General features: G+C 32.9%; 1 protein-coding gene across 2 annotated transcripts in view; it reads left to right on the top strand.

The window, feature by feature from the left end:
* LOC129808331 (uncharacterized) overlaps positions 1-22,705 on the top strand; it is a 164,024-nt gene that overhangs the window by 86,370 nt on the left and 54,949 nt on the right. For both annotated transcript variants that reach the window (XM_055858180.1, XM_055858181.1), the window contains exons 2-3: positions 16,970-17,117; positions 17,197-17,641. In XM_055858180.1, the coding sequence (XP_055714155.1) occupies positions 16,980-17,117; positions 17,197-17,641 (583 nt within the window). In that variant the 5' untranslated portion in view covers positions 16,970-16,979. The remainder of the gene's footprint in view (positions 1-16,969; positions 17,118-17,196; positions 17,642-22,705) is intronic.

The raw sequence follows: 22,705 nt of genomic DNA, 5'->3' as shown, positions 1-22,705 counted from the left end.
TTATTTATCGAAGTAACACAATCTTACCATTTTCAATTACCATTTGAAAATTTCTAAAACCTATTTTCAAAAGTAAAAAGAGAGACGTTTTTATTAATCTTATATATTTCATTGTCGAGTCATTGTTACTAAAAATTACTTCAATTTATAACTAATATATTATGCTTGATATCTTCCGTAATCCACGACTCTGGTGATCGTTCAAGGAGTCTTTTTTAGATTCATAATACGGACATCAGACATTAATCTTCTTCTAAAACGTTACTTGGGTTTAAAATGCAAATTTTTACCACGCATTTATTTTTCACATGATTGCGTTTTATATTAAAGAAAAAAGTACATAAAATCATGCAAAACATTCTAAAACAATAAGAGCTTCAGTGCTTTAGAGCTGTTTTCTTGTATTTTCGCTAGATGGCGAATACCCTAAGAGAAGAATGTCAAATTTAAATATAAAACAATATAAACTGAATCGCTAAGCCAATATTAATTTACTTATTACTAAAAAAAAAACACAGTGTAATAAGCATCTAATCTGTCTCATTTCAATTTATTCAGCATGCCGTAATTGTTCAATTTAATCTGTCCTTTATAGCCCCCTTTCTCCACAACTCTTGTACTACTATACATATCACAGCACTTATTAACAACTTTAATGAGGTTTAGTTGAAAATCTCTTAGTTGAGAGATATGTACTTCTATGAGCTGACAAATACCAACTTCTAAATTCTGTGTTCTGTTTAATTTAGGTGCATTTTGCGTGTGAAATCCTAAACTTTCACTATCCCATTTAATTAGAAAATCTGTCAAGAGCACGACTAGGACGATGATGACAGTCGGTAGAGCAAAATTCAATTGAATTTCATCAAGTTTCATCTACATTCAGCAAAATGTGCAGTACATCTCCTCAAACCATTCAATATGAAAGTGCTTTGTATGGAAAGCAATTCATTCTATGTATCGGTTATTCGATATTACAGGGGCATAACTCCAGGTACCTGCGTACTTTGGGAAGAATAGCTTAAAATGCTTTTTTAATCCTATTGTTGGGGATCTCAGTGGCGCAATAGGCAAGACCGTTGAGTCTTGGGCGGATGAGATCTCTGTTTCGACTCTCAGAGTTGTGAGTTCGAGTCCCGCCCGGTAGAAGCAACAAAATATTAGAAAAAAGATTTTTTCACTGTGATAAAACGTAATAAAAGGCAAAATCTTTTCGGTCAGTAAAAAATTCAAATTGGTCAGTAAAAAATCAAATTCGGTCAGTAAAAAATAAAATATGGTCAGTAAAAAACTTTTAAAAAATCGGAAAAAATTAAATTTGGGCAGTAAAAACTAAAATTTGGTAGGTGAAAAGTCAGATTTGATCAGTAAAAAATCAAATTTGGTCAGTAAAAAATAAAATTTGGTAGGTGAAAAGTCAGATTTGATCAGTAAAAAATCAAATTTGGTCAGTAAAAAGTAAAATTTAGACAGTAAAAAATAAAATTTCATCAGTAATATATAAAATTTGGTCAGTAATAAATAAAATTTGGTCAGTATAAAATAAAAATTTGGTCAGTAAAAAGTCAAATTCGGTCGGAGAAAAGTCAAATTTGGTCAGTAAATTTTGTTTTAAATCAGTAAAATGTGAAATTTAATCAGTAGGAAATTAAATATGATCAGTGAATAATAATTTAGTCAATAAAAAACTAAAAGGAAATCAATAAAAGTTAAAACTTTGCGTATCCGGATAAAAGGTATTGCACATTTCGTATTGCGGAAACTTCGTATTTTAGTACATTTTGTATTTTACCATTTCGTATTTCATGTGTCGTCTTTCCTAAATTTTGTACAAAAATTAAACAGGTGTTATTGATAACTTTCCAAAGCACAGAAAATTTCTCTTTGCCTCAACGGGCGGTACAAATTATATAATAATAATAATAATAATAAATTTATTCAAGCTCTACATTTCCCCCCTTACCATGCGTCTGCCGCGGTCTTAGCGTTGCTGACCAGCCGTCGAAGCCAAACGGCAGAAATGCTTCTTCATTGGCTGTGTAATCTTTGAAAAAAATAAAAATTACTTCCAAAGGCATGGAAAATTTCCCTTTGCCTCACTCAACAGGCGATACAGATAACTTCCCGAAGCACAGAAAATGTGATTTTTTACTGACCAGGTTCTTTATTTTTTACTGACCATTCTTTATATTTTACCGGTCAAATTTAATTTTTTACTGATCAATTTTGATTTTTCACTGACCAAATTTGATTTTTTACTGACCAAATTTGACTTTTTACCGACCAAATTTGACTTTTCACCGACCGAATTTGATTTTTTACTGACCAAATTTTATTTTTTACTGACCAAATTTAATTTTTTTACTGACCCAATTTGATTTTTTACTGACCAAAATATAGGCTGATAAAATTTGATTTTTTTACTGACAAGGTTCTTTATTTTTTACTGACCATATTTTATTTTTTACTGTCCGTATTTTATTTTTTACTCACCGTATTTGATATTTTACTGACCAAATTTGACTTTTTACTGACCAAATTTAATGTTTTGCCCATTTTTTAAATTTTTTTATTGACCATATTTAATATTTTACTGACCATATTTTATTTTTAACTGACCCCATTTGATTTTTTACTGACCAAATTTTTATTTTATACTGACCACATTTGATTTTTTACTGACCAAATTTAATTTTTTACTGACCAAATTTATTTTTTTACTGACCAAAAAGTCGCAGCCGTAATAAAATGCACTATCTCTGCCCAGAAAACTTCAGGAGCACGGAAGAACCATTCTCCATGGGGAAGGCGTTCGTAGGCGAACTATGATCAGCAAATTCTCCCAATACGAGAACATTGTAATGATTACATTGTAATACAAATGAAGTATCTCGACACGATTAATAATAATCTTATTGTTTTTTAGCCTCTTCTCTTTGTAGTTGTACGTTTAATGCCCAACGCACAATAACATTTGATTTGTAAACATGTTTTCGGAACTGCCTATAATGCCCAACGCACAATAATTTTTGTTTATAAATGTGTTTTCAAAATTTCCTATGAAAGTGAGCGAGATGACTAGATCTAGGTTGCACTAACTCACACTGAAATGTCAAAAACATGTTTACCAACAAAAGTTATTGTGCGTTGGGCATAAATGTACTTCAACTCAAAATAAACTAATAATTATAATAGTTTATTTCTCTTTTTTTATTTTATTTTTACTTTTTTACTTTTATTTTTAAAGCAAAGAGAAAAAAAACATAATATAAAACATATCAAGTACATTAGTGTGTTTAGGTATGTTAAACAAAAGGAAGTGTCAGAGTTAGAGTTATGCCCCTGTAATATCAAATGAACGATATATATATGCATACCTATCATATCTCCCACTTTTGGCATTTTTCATCCATCAAAGGCTCTCAGAGTTTACTATCAAAATGCATGAAATGCAATTTGGGTGCTATGCTATATGTCAAGCATGCTTCACAGTGTGGCCAAATATTCAATATGTGAGATTTTCACAGAAAAGTTATATATCATCAATCGAACATGTGACATCCATATGGTTAACTCGAGGGGAATTACAATTCACCATAACTTTCATTCGACATCTGAACAACCTGAAATGGTTATCTGATACGAATGGTATTGCTACGTTTTATCTTTCATATCAGCTGTGCCCAGAATTCCCACGAAAGCTCTCTGGGAAAATGGAATTTATTGTTAAACCATCCGCCTGGTGAATCATAGACTATTGAGAATTTAATATTCTCGGAAATATTCCCACTGAAAACGATTAAGTGACTTTCCCGGAAGCTTGGATTAGCATGGACCGCCTATTGGCTTTTCAGTCTCTAATGTAGACATTCTAAATAAGCCTTTTCAAGTTGCAAATGCTTATCGTCTTAAGGAGGCAAGGCTATGAAGTAGCTCAAAATTTCGAGGATTTTTTCATTTAGGATTAAGCATCAACTGATTCTCTTCGTTTTATTTTTAATTCATTATCTTAAGAAATTTCTGATCAATTTTTCCTGATGGACAACTTGAAAAAAAATGTAAACTTCTGGTTTATAAGGTATTCGATACTAATCCAAAGTAAAAGAGAATAATACAAATTAAAGCATTATCGATTTATAAAAAAAAATAACTAAAAAAATAGTACGGTAAGTGTCCTAATTCAGAACCATTTTCACTTCATTTAGAGCAAAATTAACTAAATAATGAAACTGTGGTCTAGAAAATTTATAAATATAATAATTTACTACTGTATTTATCATGAAAACAAAGACGTTTCCATTTGAAGTATCGAAAAAATTCCATTTGGAGCAGGTTTTGAATTAACTTAATTTACCCTATAATCCCATAAAAATCTTAAAACTGTAAGACAAAAACTATTCGTATACAGACAAAATCAAAGAACTAGTTTAAATGTACTACAGCAGATTTTTGAAAGTCTACCAATTCATGTAAAATTTATCATTGAATTTCTTTCATGTCGAAACTTGAAGAAGACATCAAAATTTTGAAGCCATCACTTAACCTTCCCTCTTAAGTGTAAAATGTGGTCCATCTTGATGTTATCTTAGATTTTCTTGAGAGCTTAATTCCAAGTACATTTCCCCTGAAATTCCCAGCCAAAAAGCCCTAATCCTATTGCTGTAACTTGTGATGAGGGTGCGAGATTTGATGCGGAGAACATTGGCATTTATGCTCCAGTAAGCTCATTCTTATATCTTCACCAAAACCATTACTCATATCGATCACCGCGAACCGAGGGATGGTCAATAGGAGTTAAGCAGTCCCCCCTATTCTTTTTCCATCACCATTCCCGTCTCGTGAGCTTCGTGGTTGGAATGATTGTGCATCAAATCCAGCTTTCGCCGCATGAACCCTTTAAGAACATGGCAGCTGAAGATATTTTCCATGGGAAAATCCGACAGGAAAATGACTCCCACTCTCTCCCTCAGCCAGTCTGCTAGATGATGTATCCTGAGAGGCGGTGCTGACATTATTTTAATCACTGGCAAGGAGGATTTTCCCCAACCCAGAAGATTCTGCCAAGCACTATCGCCTCATGATAAATTGAAATGGCAGTCACATCTGGCCCAATAAAATATCATTTCATCTCCTCCCTGGGCAGATCATTGTGGCTCAACGAGAGCTTTTTAATGAAAAGGTCACTGTTTTACGATGCCATCATCACCATAATCGCGTTTGTTCGAAAGCTGTTGCAGTGCAAGTGATGAGTTGCTCATCCACAAACAACCTCAGTTCCAAGCCCCTAAAACCCTATCCCATTTAGTTTTGTGGTGGTTTTTAACCCGAGAAACCATCGTTGATGATTTTAATTGAAACACCTTGTACCATTTGGTAATTGGGATGGAACTACGAGGTTTACATGACAGAGAAATTGGCAATTGTCCTAATGTTAATCAGCGTGTTTATTGATTTGGGTATTTCAGGTCAGAGCAATATCAATAAATACCCAAAAAGGGTGTTGTAAGGGTTGGAGTTATTCGGCAGACTAAAATGTGAAAAACAGATAGTAAGGCAGAGTTAGTTACTGGCACAGAGGGTACACCATTCTCTCTTTGTGGTTTTCCTTTAAGAAGATATCCAGTAGGGAAATTCTGTAACAGTATGATAATGTCATATGACGAAATTAAAAATGTTTAAGCAACGAATTCGGAAAAATTAATTAAAAATCATATTAGGGTAAGTGTGCCAAATTTCGGCATTGTTGCATGCAAACGCCAAAGTCTCAAGTTTGAAATGTAATATCTTTAATAGAAATTGATTTTTTTTTATTCCTTCTACTTAAGGAGTGTTGCTTAGAATCTTGCAGACAGTTTATCGTCTTTATTTACTCTAAAATCATTCTTAATACATTTTAAAATGAATAAAAATGTAGACATAGCTTTGGTGCCCTATTTCGGCCACCTTCATTCTCATAGTTCCTTGCCCTTCAGGAATTCTTCCAATGCCTTTTCACGTCATCTCGTTTGTCGAAGCTACATTTTTTGTTATTCTTTTGCATTGTATAATCTCTAGAGTATGTGAAAACTAAAAATTCATGTGAATTCGTGGAACAAAAAAGGTGGCCGAAATTGCAAGCTGGCCGGAATTTGGCACACTTTCCCTATATTAGTTATTAGAAGATTCATAGAGCTCCTTGCAATGGCAATTTGATACTCACTGGGCTTTAACGTTACCCTGCTTTTAAATGGACTGAGAAAGCCATATGACATTATCGCATTGTTACAAAACTCCCCTGGAGTGAGATTTGCCTTGTTAATTACATTTTTCGTGTAAAAAATATAAAATTTTGCAAGAGATTCACCAGCAAAATGATGCTTGCTATTTTGGACAGGTGTCTATTTTCTTGAAATTTTGTAAATTTTTAATATTTGTGATGACTAACTTGTACAAATGCCTGAGGAAACAAAAGAGTATCATCTCTACAAACGAGATGTATTGCAAAAGGCCTAAAAAGAGTCACAGAAAGACCAGGGAATGTACGAATCCACGCGTACTTGGAGTGCCGAAGTTAATTCCCTTTAATGACTTAAGAAGGTAAAGTGCCTCATGCGACCGGGTGCCTCGACCCGACCGGTGGGTCAATTTTTAAATATTTGATGGGTTTGATGGTCAATTTCTATGAAATTGTCACTGATTTGTATTACTTATGCAATAATTGTCCAATTAATGTAAGATCTTACACTAAATATTATAGCAAATATAAATAAATTAAATAAGTAAATTTGCCGGTCGAGACGAGGAATCGGTCGAGCGAGGGCACTTTACCTCGGTTTTCGGACTCCCTAGGACGTTCTACGGTTCCTTCTCATGAACATGACAAGGACTTGGTAAGTTAAGTTCTTGAAATGGAAAGCAATGGGCATTCTATTGAGACGGATGAGCTGTCCAAAATTACAAGCAAAGTGTCCGAAAATACATTCAAATTAATGTTCGCATTTTTATTTATTTTTAAACGTATTAAGATTAATTTTAGAAAAAGCAAAAACGATAAACTGTTTATCGTTTTTACTGTTAACAAAAAACTTGAATTGGCATTAAAAATATTGCACTTCAAACTCAGAAAACTTGGAACCTCGCTCTAAATTATAAGTACTTCCTGTATTTAAATACTTAATAATACTTAATAAGTACTTTCCTGTATTTCCTTTTGTTTCTTTTTCTTATTAAGATTCTTTTCTTTTTTCTTTATTCTGAATTATATTTTGCATTACTTTCTATATGTTCTTTAATCACAATTGTAAGAGGGGTGACCCTATTTTTGTGATTTAAATATATGCATTATTATTATTATTATTATTATTATTATTATTATTATTATTATTATTATTATTATTATTAAATATAGTCAGTCTGAGAAAAATTAGTTCCAAACAGAACCACCGATATATTAACTACTGTCTACTTTTGAAAAAAAAAATCATTCCTCAATTATCAAAAGATATAATCTTTTTATCATAAAATGCTCTATGTATAAGACATGTCAGTAACTATTCCTTTTGATAATACTTTTTGATGATCAGAAGGAATGTTTAGTGGTCACTGTGACGTCAGAATTTCTGCATTGAACTTTCATCCGTTTTGATTGCTTTAAAAATGGTAAAATGTTAGTCATTCTACTAAAGTAGCGTCAAAAACGTTTAAACGACGTCTTCATGACTTAATGTCGTTTTCCTAGTCGTGCTGTGCTACTTGGGTTTCTTCTCTTAACGGCTTAAGGAGTTACATAGATCTTGCATACAAAAAAATAGCATATTTTCTTTACATCTTTTTTGACAAAATAAAAAATAATTATTTAATTCTAGATCTTTTTTTTGCCTCCCTTTAATCCCCTTGCTCAGATCTTAGGCCTTAGGCCTATTTTGACCGATATCCTGCCCAATAAAAAACCTAAAAATGATCAAACTGTCAATAACTTAAAAAATAAATAATCAATAAATAACGGAAACGGACTATAACACGCTTAAAATCCACTCCTATAAGTGAAAATAACTAGACTACTTAATTCGAGATCTTATGCATTACCTTATAAAAATATATCATATAAACCGTATTTTCCAAAATTTTCATTTGAAAATCTTAAAACATTAAGATGTTGGGGTGTGATTGCATTTTTGTATGGACCTGAAAATTGTATCTTTTATTTAAAATTCTGCCAATACACATTTCTATATATAAAAAAATGTACCGTTCAAGTACGTGTGTAACTCATCACCCAACCATAAATATTTAATTTTTTTACTTCAGATGAACATATTTTTAGAGAAATTTTGTCCAAATAAGGTATCCGAAAATCAGGTCCCAACGGCTAAATTTTTAAGATCTTTAAATGAAAATTTTGGAAAATATAGTTTAAATGTTACACTTTTATATGCTTAAGAATTGAAATTAAATTAAAAATTTATTAAATTGAAAAAAATAGAGAAAATATGGAGTTTTCCAGTTTTTTTTTTAATTCACGTAACCCCTATCTACTCGTAATATATTTAAAAAATTCAAATTCAATAAAGTATATTTTTTTCTACGATGATCTGTGAATAAATTGAAGTTTCAGCCTATCACTCCCTTAATTTTCAAATCCGTCTAAAGCTTTCAACCTTGCGATGCTTCAACATACTTGTGATTTTTGTTGGTAAATGACGAAAAAAACAATTTCATGGAATTAGATTTTATTAGTCTCTCTCTGTTTTTCTGTTGCTTTCCCATTCCCCACGGATATTCCACCCACCAAAGATCAGAAGACAGCATTTGTTTCCTCTTGTCATGCCCCAAAAGCTCCATCATCCTTTGGGCTTTTTTCACTCATCCGAATGGAAAACAGCATCAAAACAAGAAGACAAAAGGCACTTTTGCCCAACATATTATGTGGTAAAATTGTGGTAGACAGAGACTTTGTCTGAGGAGACAAAATGTAAAATATAATTAATTCAATTTGTCTTTGCAAAGCAATAACAATAGGATATTAATATGGAAAATTGGATTTCTTCCTAGACATCGGATGATGGAAAATGACACCACTTGAACTACTTTTTTTTATCTCTATCGAATATATAAAAGGCATAAAAATAAAGTTGATTTACCCTCGAAAGCTTCAATGACATGAAAAATATTGAATGAATAGCTTAAAGTTGGATCTCTTGAGCATTCTAAATTTTGGTGGTGTCACTCTGGGAAAGAAATTCAAGAGATAGCAGTCTAGGAAGATACATGAAATGCTATTAAATATTTTATGGCATAAGCTTTCAATACAAATTGCGATCGATCTCATGGAGGCTATAGGGGAAGAGAATTTCCGCCAAGTGTCTCATTTTCCCGCCATTTCCTCCTCCAGCCTCTCAATTGACTGAAATATATATGAAATTTAATAGCAAATTTTGACATTGAAGATGAACATAAAAGAAAATCATCTCTAGCAAGTCGAGGGACAAAACTTTCATTCGATTGAGTAATTTCCTCTTTAAGGGGTTCCTAACTGATGGATGACTAAAGGATGGTGAAACCTCAAGAATTGCTTTCCATTCTGGAACATTTCTATATATCGAACCGATATATAATAGCCCTATTTGGACAAATAACTCTGAGTAAATTCACCCACTTGCTTCTCAATAACAAATCCCTTTTCACACCCATACCACCTTCTCAAAACCCATTTGCAATTCCATTAGAATTTGTGGAATTTTATATTAAAATATTTTAATAATTGATCCGACTCTTTTCACGCTGTCACTCTTCAAAAATCTAGGAAAAGTCACACATTTTATTTCTAAATATCACTTGTTTGTATATGCAAAATCACTTTCAAAATTGGAAAATAAGACGATGAGTAGTCGGAATTTAAAATTCAACTTCAGACTAATTTATCATTTTCCTTCTGCTTTGTTTCAATGTCTCGTAAAAGAAGAATAAATTTGAAAATCAGAGTTGAAGAAAGGGATTAATAATTATTTCTAGATAAGATTCATTTTGAGTTAATTCTGAATCTGCGATTAAAGGTTGAAAATTACTTGAGAAACCTATTTAGGAACTCAATACGTATTATAATGCGACAACTTAAAGATACTAGACTTAAACATTTTCTTGGATTAACACTTTAAACAAATTTTTGGACTAGGGAAAGTCTTTCAGACTTCGCACATACTCTCGATTCAAACCTTTCATATTTCTCTCAAATTCTTTTAATGCATCGGAACTAGTGGAAATATATTTTAATAGCTAGTCACACATTTCCTGAAAGAAAGATAGGTCAATTTTCGATTTATTGAAGGAACATGATAAAATACAAAATGTTCGAAACCATAAAATGTGCGAAAACTGCAAGACTTTGCCTATGTATTAATTTCACAAAAGTGGAAAAAATAAAGCGCATGATAATTTTCAAAGATTCTATTCTTAATACTTGAAAAATAAATTTATTAGCTCTGTCTTCGGCAAAAAATCGTGAAATTATAAACAACACATGATACGCTTTTTTTTGATAAATTGAAGAAAAACAAATTCTCTGTATTGCCCAGAGCTTTCAGTCTGGATGTGGATCTTCTTCAGTGTACGACTAGACTATGTTTATTGATTTCCTAATGTTGAATTTGAAATATAACGAGCTTCAAGAAATCAAGAAACATGGTCTAGTCGACCACTTCATTGGCGATCACCGGAGATGTCATCATAGAAAAAATTATACTTTCATAAAGATTCAAAATCACTAATTTAGCAACCGATTGAAACCTTGTGAAAAGGTCTTTTATATTAATTCCTACAAAAGCATAAATCAATTTTTAAGATAATTAAAATAAAAGAACTTTTCTAACATAATTGAAACCGGAGAAATTTCAATTTTCACATCTGGTATTTTTTAGTGTGCAAAAACTACAGGTTCTTCACATAAAATTAAATATATTTTTGTTTCCAAGATTTTCGGCCCCTTGTATAGGTCGTTCTCACGAGATCAATTAAAAACATTTAAGTAACTATTAGAAAATGTGTTGGATAAAAATTTCTTACGATCTAAATGGGATTTTAACCCGATACACTCGCATCACAAACGAGACCTCTATAATAAAAGCTTTTGCGTGTCTAAGAAAATAAGTAAAATAATAAAAAGTTAAGTTTTTTTTAACAAAAATGAAATTGAAGTTAACTTATTATGGTTAACGTAGTTTTATGTTACCTAAAATACAGGATCACGGCTGACCCAATCGTCCTTAAAGGGTTAAATAAAACTTGGTGTTCTTTGCTTAATTTACTTAAAAGTTATACACAGAAAAAAATATTTTGTAAAATTGTTCGTAAATGTTTGTGGATTCTTATTGGGGACTTACGATATACTCGTAAATCGTATAACTCATTAAAAAGTTCGTAAAGGTTTGTACTTTTTCACAAACATTATTCGTACACTGTTCATTTGAGGAGCATTTTTCTGTTCTGACATAACTTTACGCACAAATGACAAAATGTTGCTAACATTTTCTGTGTGTTTACGAACATTTACGAAGTGTTTGTGAAAGAAGGAAAAATGTTCGTTAAGTAATGATATTACCGTAAGTGCGGGTAACCTTGCGGGTAACTTTGATACCCTCCTGTTCTTAAACTCTTATTTACTTCTAAAACTTAAGAATGGTCTTTACCAATCCGATCTACCATGTCTAATCGGTAAGAACCGGTCTTAAACACTAGAATTAAAGAAAAGCTTACGAACAGGAGGGAGCCAAAGTCCCCCGCATCTACGGTACGATCAATGTTTGTGAAAAAAGTACAAATGTTTACGAACTTGTTTGCGGATTATACGATTTACAAGCATTTCCTAAGTCTCCAATAGGAATTCAAAAACAAACAATTTTATAAAATATTGTTTTCTGTGTAGGGTAAAGTCAGTACTTTTTCGCCACTACTGAGCACTTTTTCGCCACCTAAATTAAAATCACATTTTAATTTAATTTAAACAAATAAGAAAACTATATCTGGTGCTTCCCCGACTAGATTATTTGCAAGTTAATTAAAGAAATTCTTGAGAAAGTGAACAGTCACCAAAAAAATATGGAGTTCTAGAGAAACTTGTCAACGCTTAGAAAAACTGTCTTACATTATTTTATGTTTTTGCGGTACAGTATTCGATATTTTTTCACTGAAAGTCAATCTGTTATTAACTAAGCTTTGTTCTAATATCATTTTTTAATAATGTTTTCCAAAAAAAAAAATAAAAAACTCGGATGTGGTGAAATAGGCCTTACTTTTTCGGCTGTGTAAGTACTTTTCGCCACTCATTTTTCCAAGCATTTTACAAGTGGCGCACCTTGCGGCATTTAGTTAAGCATAATTTTCAATTGATTTTTATCGCAAATAAAAAATGTGCAAATAATCATTCGAAATACTCTTATAATTGTTTGGTATCGGTGTTAAATAAGAAAAGTACTGTGTCGTGTACTTTTTGGAGTTTTTGAAAGCTGCTGTTTCTCTAAAATTCAATTAAAAACAAATGGCGAAAAAGTGCTTACAGAATGGCGAAAAATTGTTTACAAGGTGGCGAAAAGTACTAAAACATGCATTATTGCAGGAAATGTATTTTTTCAAATAGATGCTCAAAAATTCCCGTGAAGTCTACTGGTTCAATAGAGAGACAATGCTTCAAAGCAAAATTTCACACACCAGTACACAAAATTTCATTTTATTTTGACAAAAAGTATAGGAATTATAAGGGTGTCAACCCTTAAGGGGGCGAAAAGTACTTACTCTACCCTAGAACAAGTTAAACAAAATCTGAGTGATATTTTAGCCGATTTGTCAATTTCTCTAAAAAATCATGCAAATCCTCCGATGACTCGTATGCCATTCTCCACGAGAATTATTTATACACCCCTCCATTAATTTTCTTATCAATTTAATCTTTTATCTATGACATTTTCAACTCTGTCTTATACCGGATGTGGCGATATTGGAAAAAAAGGATATTGAAAGCCTCCTCTTGTGTTCACCTGCTTTCCATTTTTCCACATTCCCCGTATCCGATTGAACGGAAATCACACAATGCGACAGGTCGGTAAGAAAATAGATATTTTGACCGCCTATAATCCCATTCTTCTGGACAGAAGAACAAGAGATCGACGCTGAGGAAAATGTGAAGAATCTCAGCTAACAAATCACACATGTTTGGCAACTTCAGTGTCTGTTTTGCACCTCACGTTCACTAACTTGTAAATAACATTTCCTTGTTATATTTTTTTTACTCATCCCAACATTTTAAGCTTCTTAGTAAGTATGTTATATTAAATTTACAACAAAAAGAAGAGAACATAGTGAAGCTCTATAAATTGCTCATAAAACCCAAGCACATGTCTGAAATGCTATATTGAGTGTGAAAGAAAATTAATATAATTTCCTCTATAATGTGTAGTTTTCCTCTAGCGCACTTTTCACCATAACCCACCCACTTTCCATCCTTACTTGCGTTATACTTTTCCCAAAGGAGAGTATGAGGGTCATCCAGGAACCGCATCACCTATGTATGTTGTAAAATGATAAAATATGATGGGGAAAACGTGATGTTGGAAAAATGATGGATTTTTCAATGGAAGTAAATTCAATTCAATAGCATTTTATTAATGTGCTTACTCTCGTACTGAAGATGAATGGTCCACTCTTGACTCCCTCCCGCAAAAAAAGAACCTTCACCTTTCGTCCCACATCAATTTTTCCCCACGGAGCTCCGATTCAGAATTTTTGTGGAGGATTCTCAATGATTATAATGTGAAGCTTTGTCACGCCAAAATACTCAAAAGGTGAAAGAATACCCACGGGGTTGAAAATATTGACCTCCAACCGTGATTGGATGTGGTCGATGAATATAAATTGATATTAAAAACTGAAGTATACTTCTTAAGCTCTCCCATATTGCCAGCTGGGAGAAGAAATTTCATATTTATGACACAAACTTTCTCAAGTGGAAGTCTCTTGATAAAATGACCAGACATCACCAAAGCAATGATGTTAAAATACATTTTATAGATATAGATTTATGTGTAATTAAGTATCAAGTAATAAAATGCTCAGAGTTACAGTGAAATGTCTTTGTCTTTGACACATAGATAGCGCTGATGTTTACGCCGCTAGTGACACCTTGACAAACCTTAAATTAAACTGAAAAATTATGTGCAGCTTTGAAAACAAAAAAAAAAACAAGTGCAATTTTATCCCACTCTCTGACACTTTTATTCTCACAAATATGTTAACAAAAATAAACCTGAAATTTTTAGACCAAAATAGTGAAAAATTAGATGTTTAAACAGATAATCAAATAGAATTTATACTCCAGGGATTTTGAATTTTTATAACATATATTTTTCCTGTTTAGAAGCCAAACAGTGAAAGATATCGGTTTCAAGTCCTTCGAGACCCCCCACAATAAGTTTTAAGAAATAAATCGAATATAAATCATATTTTTTTATTTCGAAAACAGCTTGAACGATTTTGTGTCTGTACTACAATGAATGTCGTAAATAGAAATTAATGATTTCAATTCATTACATCTAACGATTTTTGAAAAACGTACACTAAAAACTTTAAATTTCGAGATAGTTTTCTAATGATAAATATTATTACGTTTTCAATACGTTATGGATCCAAAAACGGTGAGAAAAAATAATTCACAAAAAAGTCGATCTTGCAAGTCCAAGCCTTCTGGAAAGCCGAAAGCTTTGTCATCTCTTTTATAAAATGCCTTGATGACCGTTGTGTCGTATGCAATATTCTTTGTGAATATACATATTATTATTATTAATATTTTGATTTTATTTAATTATTGTATATGTTAAGGTAAATTAAACGACCAAACGTTGAACTGAAGGTTAAACCATCACCTCTAAATAAAATTACATTTTGAAAATTATTCGTTGCTTTTCATTTATAGTTTTTTTTGTAAAACGTCTTGCATTAGTTACAAATGGAACATGTTTTGCAAAAAATAGTTTGTTAGAAAAATTTTCAAAAAAAAACTATTTTATTTTGAAGTGACGACCCAACCTTCACTTAGCTTAATAGAAAAACAATAAATTAACAAGGAAAAGTCAATAGTTGAACGGTTATATAGAGATCATTACACTACTGTGCAACAATTTTCAACTTTTTTTTTGTCCCTGGGTTGTCATGCTATTTTTTCTATTGCTAGGGTCAAATGATTTACGAAAATACTTATCATTTGGAATCATCTGGAATCTAGGCAAAACCGTTTTTGCCGTTTTTTGATACTTGGGTTCCTATATCTCCGATTCTGATGAACTGATTTATTTCTTACTTTAGAACAGTTTGTTGTCCTTCACATGCCCGATAAATCCTCTGAACCGATGAAGTTCGTACAACTGACACCAGGGACACTGTAGTCTCAAATATGTCAGAAAACAAGGAAAAATCGAACTTTTCAGCAACTTTAATCAAAAATATCTCGAAAAATAGGACTGTCCCTAACAATCTATTTTGTGGGTTTGATAGAGAATTTAATCAGCTACATTTTCGTTCATGTACAACTTTTCTCTCAGATTATTTTTTAACCTCGATATTGAGGTTCATACGAAAAACGAGCACTCAGCCAACTAAAGAAAAACTTAACTATTAACTATAACAAAAATTTAGTACATTTATCCCTCCATACGGAAAGGTATCTTATAATACGGAAAAACTTCTCATTTTTTTTAAATATTTAGCATAACGATCACGAGTGCAGAAAAATTCCCATACGCATTTGTATGTGAAGGTAAGAAATTGGCTTCAACTTTGAAGGCCACTCGCCGGGGACTAGATTAGATGTAAAACGTTTGACAAGTTTTGTTTATCGGTTTCACTTTTATTGGTGATTTTCGATCAGCGAAAACTATCTCGTCGTTAAAGGGTTAAAAATAGAAGAAAAAGACCAATTGCAAAGGTACCCCAATTCAAAGGTGCCACACTTCCAATAATGTACAAAAACTGCAGATATGATAAACGATAAAGAATACGACAATAATCGATGCAACCAAAGAAAAATACAGACACCATACATTTATCAAGAGAAATCATTGCCCAACGCACAATAAATTTTATTTTGTAAAAAGCATTTTTTTAAGTTTTGTAAGATTCTCTAGATATTCAAAATTTTTATAATATTCTTATAGTGGTCTTAGTTATGCTGATAACTACTAACAGAAAAGTAGCCAATAAAGTGCTATTTTTTAAGAGGATTAAGAGTTTCTACGGGAATTTCAATGTCAAATTCCCATTTTAAATCTTTTAAAGGTGCATTAAAAGACTTTAAAAATTCTTGGTTCTATAAGGCAGCTATTTTGCTTTTTTAAGTATTCAAATAATTTATTATTTACGTACCTACCTAATAGGCAAAGCAGTGAATTTGTGTAACTAAACATTGACACTTTATGCTCAAGGACGCATTAAAATATTTTTGAAGCAATTTAAAGACAAGGTCCTTCACATCAAAATTAAAATTGGGTATTTCGTCCAAAATTGGTTTAAAGCTATGTACATTTCACAGGTTCATGTGAACTCAATTACATTCCTATTATTCCTCTGTTATGATCCCTGTAAAATAACTCTACATTCGGTGTTTGTTGTTCCCCCAAAAGAAAATTTATCTGACTGTTTAGGATGCCTAAATAAATATCCCTTCGTCCCTTCGTCAATCCTTGCCTCGTTCATTGAACACGGGGTAGTTTTTTTCAACCCATGAAGAGGTGTACAAACACTTGAATAAATTCCATGGGAAAGGACAATTCAAATGCTCATTGTCGGTCGATGACTTTGAATATATATTTTTTTTTGCTGGGCATGAAAATGAGAAAGTGCGTGTCTCCCATAATATTCCAACCCTCACCCCCCTCCTCCCCCCTTAAAGTCGCTGTATATACAATATCCGGTGATATTAGAGAGACCTAACGTGACAAAACTGAACAAATAGGTGCTGAGGCATGGACACCAAGTTTGAGCAGAGGCAGTATCAGGGTCAAATTCCGCCATCATTTCCGGAAACCTTTAAGGACTTCTTCTCCATGCTCAACGAAGATGAGGACCATGTGGAGCTCATCTCGAACATTCTGGAAGATAAAGTAGGGTTGCCATTTGGTTCTCTCTCTCTCTTTCTCTCTGTGAGATTCTTGAAGCTAAATCAGGGCGCTTTCCATATAGGTTATTCCGAGGTCAAAGTGTCGATATCGATGCGGAAGTTTACGGTGTTGCCACAATCTACCCTCAGTACCTACAGCTCCAGGCAGTGGGGATGTACTCCAGAGAACCAGGACTCTATCCATGTCGAATTCAACCGCAATGAGAATGGCATCCGGGACCAATTCTTCGAATTTTGGTCGGTCGAGCTCCTTCCGAGTAGCTCGACCAACATCCACAGCCACTGAGTACTGCAAGCACATGAAATACTGCTGCCTCCATCAAAATCAAACGCACAGAGGCTTCCATTCTGGTCGCAATCTCCAGCCACATTTGGATTTTGCCGACTTTACTTCCAGTGATGACGAAAAGTTCACCAGCACAGGCAAAAAACTCCCCAAACTCTACGGGAATGTATCCCAGGGATCTGCCCAAGAGACCAATATCAAGCGGACTGCACCACTCTACGGTGAGTGTCTTTCAAGACCATCTCTCAACTCCCACACTATCCAATTAAATAAGTTAGGACAGATCTATTGTAGCTGATACCAAATATGAAATTCATTGGAGTCGTCTTAAATTAAAGAGGAGGACATATCAGGTCCTTTAGATCATAGAAACGATAACCGGTAATAAGGCCTGGTCGTCTGTATTACAATTGCTTCTGGAGAGAGAACAGTAACAGACAAATACTTTCGGATTTTCGTACGGATCGTTTATCAACCAGATTTTAAAGGATGCGGTTGTATAAAACCTACCTTTCCCGCACTTCCCCATTTTCTTTACCGACAGGCTTATCAAGACGGTTTCTTATAGTGACTTAAGCGGTCTTCAGAGATCTAGCCCTGTTCCCATAGGCAGGGCTTAAAATCGTAAATAGCAAGAAATTCTATTGGTTCTTCAGAATCTAATGGATTATTTTCCTTTAATAATATAATCCTGATTTTTTTCCAAAAAAATCTTAACTGATAAGAAATTAGACCAGTTAAGCCATATGGCTAAGTCTTCTCTCTGAAACCCATATTGCAATTGTAGAACAAGAGAGCTTGATCTTTCCAATTTCCCAAAAGTTCAGTTCCGGTTTTTTGGGAACGGATTTAAACCTCCAGTATGAAACGCATTTTAGGACTTACTCCTCTCGTTCAGTAATAACCTTCCCGATTTGAGAGCTCCCTCCGGTTGAGGTTTTTCCTTTACCGATTCGAAAGTATATCAGAGAGAACTTACCTAAAAACCCGTTGCAAGTTCGAACATTTAAACCGAAGAGTTACACAAAAGTGTACAAGTTCATCAAAAGGACATTTCTTTGAATGAAATAGCATTTAAGGCATTCTTTTATCCTGAATTTCCACAAAACTATACAAAAATTCAATTTTCGTAGCAAATTTTTGGACACTGTTGTTGAGATTGTTGACGATTGAAGTATTAAGAATATCGAAATTCGAAATGGCAGAACAATTAGCGCTAAAGCGGCGGGTATATGAACTAGAACTTTAGGCTTCCGGTATATTTTCGAATAGGTTTGGCTTGGCTTTGGAGTGGCTTTGCCTCTTCGAAAGGTTATTACTGAACGGAGCCACTATCTAACTAAGAAGACCTTCTTCACCCAAGATGTGAACCTAGATTTTTTCTTAAAATAGCTATGCTATAATTCTGATACTACTTGTACAGTCGCTGACTGGGTAGGGGGAGGTGGGGCAACTTTGATCTGTGGGGCTAGATTATTATACGACTTTTGCGCCTATTTCTAAAACAAAGCTGCTACTTATTTAGATTCACAATTACTTTGTGTATCCAAATTACATCAGGTTAAAACTCAGTTTCCATTAGAAATATGCGAAAATCGTATAACAGTGTAACCCCACAGCTCAAAGTAGTCCCACCTCCCCCTAAGTGAAAGGCATTTAGATATTCTACAACTCAGTTCTTAAAATATTCTTAAAAAGAAATCTAAATTTAAATGCCAAGAAAATTTGAATTTGGCAAAAACCGAAAAGCCATATCTCCTGGTTGCATCCGAGCAATTTTAGTAATAGGGGAGACCGGGGCAGAATTTGCCATGTATAGTATTATATAGTGGTATGTTATAGTTTGCCTTCGAATGAGTATTGAGAGAACCATTCTTTATTTTAAATATATACTTCCCTTACTATTCATTACTGACGTTTTCTTACGATAATAGTAATCAAAGAACGTATCAGAAGCCATGATAATATTTATTAAATTAAACCGAATTTTTCGCATCTTTCAAATCGTTCCACAATGAGAATCAAATGTACCATGGGTCAAAACAAGCTTATGGATTTTCGAACAAAGAAGAGGTGCAGGAATGCTAACCATTGGATGATTTTTTAATTGATTATCGATCCACTTAGGTTCAATTACAAACATATTTCACATAAAGGGAAATGAATTTTCCCAAATGGTAAACTTCACTACAATTTTGGACACTTGTCAAGACTTTGGAGAATTTGACTTGTCCACTCCATGGCTAAATGGTCATTTGCTGAAGATTTAAGTGCATCCATATACTTCAACCTGAACTCACAACTTTAATTGGTCACATTCAATTGGCTTTCATTGGAGCACCGAGAGAGCTTTTGTAGATAATAAAGTGGAAAGAAAATTTTATTTATAAGCGTTTTTTAAATTAATAGGGGTTACAAATTAATTATTTATCATAAAACCTCATTCTTTTACTTGAAGAATTAATTTTTTAGAAAAACAATCGTTAGTTTTTTGTGTGTTTGGGCAATTTTTGATTGCTTCTAATCCTAATTTAAACCTTCAAAAGTTCCCGTATTGTAACACTCGCAGTTCGATTTCAGAGCTAAGAATTTATTTAAATAAACAATGTAAAGATTATCAAAGTGCTATATATTATCTCATGTTGAACAATAATAATTTATTGAAAAGTAAATATTTATAAACCACAATTAAACTTGGTTATTTATAATAGTCACATCATAAACTCACAATCTTAATATAACCTCCAATGCACGTGGAAACGAGGCAAAATAGCCCATTCTTTAATAAAATCGCTATGAGTGTTTTAGTAAATATATTGTTTCATAGACTGAAACTGTGAGTAATCTTTTGGTGTAAGAAATACAAAAAACTCTGTTTCTTATTTTGCTTAAAAAATCAAAATGTATAAGGTTGGGGCAATCATCTTCCAGATGAACCCCTAATAAAAAAAAGTAAGGTTATGAAATTGCGAATATTTTTCTTTGATGGAATTTCTAAAAATTTTTGCATCAATCCGTAGCGGAACGAAATTAAACCTGTAGGGGAGACCGGGACAGAATTAGCCACAGATAGAAAAAGACAGTAGTGGAGTATTATAGTCTTTCTTAGAAAGAATATTGAGCAAACCATTATTTATTCAGAGTATTTGACTCTCTTACTATTAATTGAATTTATCATTTTAATTTAAACAAAGTTTTTCACAAATAACAAGCAAAAAAATTTCATTTGCTGGCTAGTGTTGGCCCGGCCTCCCCTATAGTTTGCTATACACTTTTTTTGCTTTCAAATAACAAATAACAAGTAATAAATTTCAAAAAAAAAAAAACAAATCGTCGAATAAAAAATCATATTAATCTATTCAAGGTTTTGTACAAAAAATAGTTCAAATCAAATCGCATATATTCTCTACTGTTATAATTTTAATAATGAATAAAGTGAAATTATCTACTAGAAAGCTTATCCAGTCTGATACAGGGTATAAGGGGGCCGAACACTAAAGCTTTAAATAATATCCAGCTTTAAGCATTATTCAGAGCATTAAAGATAAGATTCTCTACACATAGGGGGAGGTGGGGCTACATTGAGCTGTGGGGCTAGATTGTTATACGACTTTTTCGCGTATTTCTAAATGAAATTGGTCCTTGCAATTATTTTATTTAGATGCACAATTATTTTGTCTATTAAAATTACATCATGTTAAAACCCAGTTTCATTTAGAAATATGCGAAAAAATCGTATAACAATGTAGCCCCACAGCTCAATGTAGCCCCACCTCCCCCTAGTACACTCGTATAATTCATATTATTAACAAAAAACACGCGAATTTTATTGAAATGACTGAAATTTTTTTCATTGATTTTAAAAACAAATAAAACCTCTTGGAAAATATTCCATCTTGTTAGTGAAAGCTGACCAACACGGCCGCCAATACAATTTCTGTAGTTCCAATGCTCACCGCTACGAGCGTAAACCAGTGTTCTTCACATAGATTTTCTAAGGGCTATTTTTCTATAGAAACTTCTGGAAAGTAAGATATGAAATACAGAGGTTATTTTAGGCTATAATTCATGCATATCTGGTCTGACGAAAATTATGAATAAACATTTTTGATATTCCAATTGAATCACTGGGTCGTTGGCTGCTAGAAAATCAATTTATAAAAACAAAGCCAAACAATTTATGAAAAGTTTAACGTAAATACTTTCTTTCTATTTTTACTGATCTATTTAAATTCCTATATATTACGTATAGGTAACCAAGAATGATGATGCTATTCTAATTAAATTAAATAAGGGGAATTCCTTCTGCTTAACATTTTTTAGTTCATGGTTGTTTTCAGTGCTTCTGCGTTACCGAATTTTCTTTGTATTGGTTCCTGTCACGACTGTTTTACCCAATCCTTGTCGTGTTCCATCCAAACCATCAAAAAGCCGTGACAGGGACCAAGCCAAAGAATAGTTGATAACACAGAAGTGCATGAGAACTGCTATGTACTAAAAAAATGTTCAAGAGAAGGATTTAACATGATATTTTTTTTTATAAAACGAAAGATTTTCTAGAGACCGTCCCGGGAAAAATGAATACTCCCGGGAAAACTTACCGAAGCCTCTCCCGACTGGACCGAAGCCTCTCTTTCCAACTTTTCAGAAGTATCCCGTGCCCCGTGTCATGACTTCTCACGCGATAAGTCACCTAAAGGCTATCAAATAACAGCGCCATGTGATATCAAATATCAGATAGCGCTGCAATCAAGTTCAGCAGAAACATATCGAATTCGAATTTTAGTCAAAGAATTTTATAACAAGTAAATATACCCCTATCTAACCAAATTGGCACATTCATTGTCGTTAAAGTTACTGCTGAGCATTCCAAGGGTTATACTTATGCAACTATTAAAGTTATGGGATTAATGTTTCTATTCTAGAAAAAACGTAGGGGAGACCGGGGCAGAATTAGCCACGTATAGTATTAGATAGTGGTATCATATAGTTTGCTTGCGAAGGAATATTGAGGAAACTACTCTTCATTCTAAATATATACTTCCCTTCCTATTCATTGAAATATTTATCAGCCTCACACAAACTTTTTTTCTATAAATTATACGCAATTAAAAATCTCATTTGGTGGCTGATTCTACCCCAGTCTCCCCTAATATAAAATTCATATTACTGTTTCCAATTTCCAATACCGTTTAGTAATTGAATCATCAACAGATTGACTCAAACTCTTTGAATTCGTTTAACATAAAGTAAATCAATAGGATTTGAAGAGAAAATCAAAAGAA

This window comes from Phlebotomus papatasi, chromosome 3, assembly GCF_024763615.1.
Source record: "Phlebotomus papatasi isolate M1 chromosome 3, Ppap_2.1, whole genome shotgun sequence".
NCBI classification, from domain to species: domain Eukaryota; kingdom Metazoa; phylum Arthropoda; class Insecta; order Diptera; family Psychodidae; genus Phlebotomus; species Phlebotomus papatasi.
Note: the sequence above shows the minus strand (reverse complement) of the source record. Positions and strands in the feature narration are given on the sequence as shown.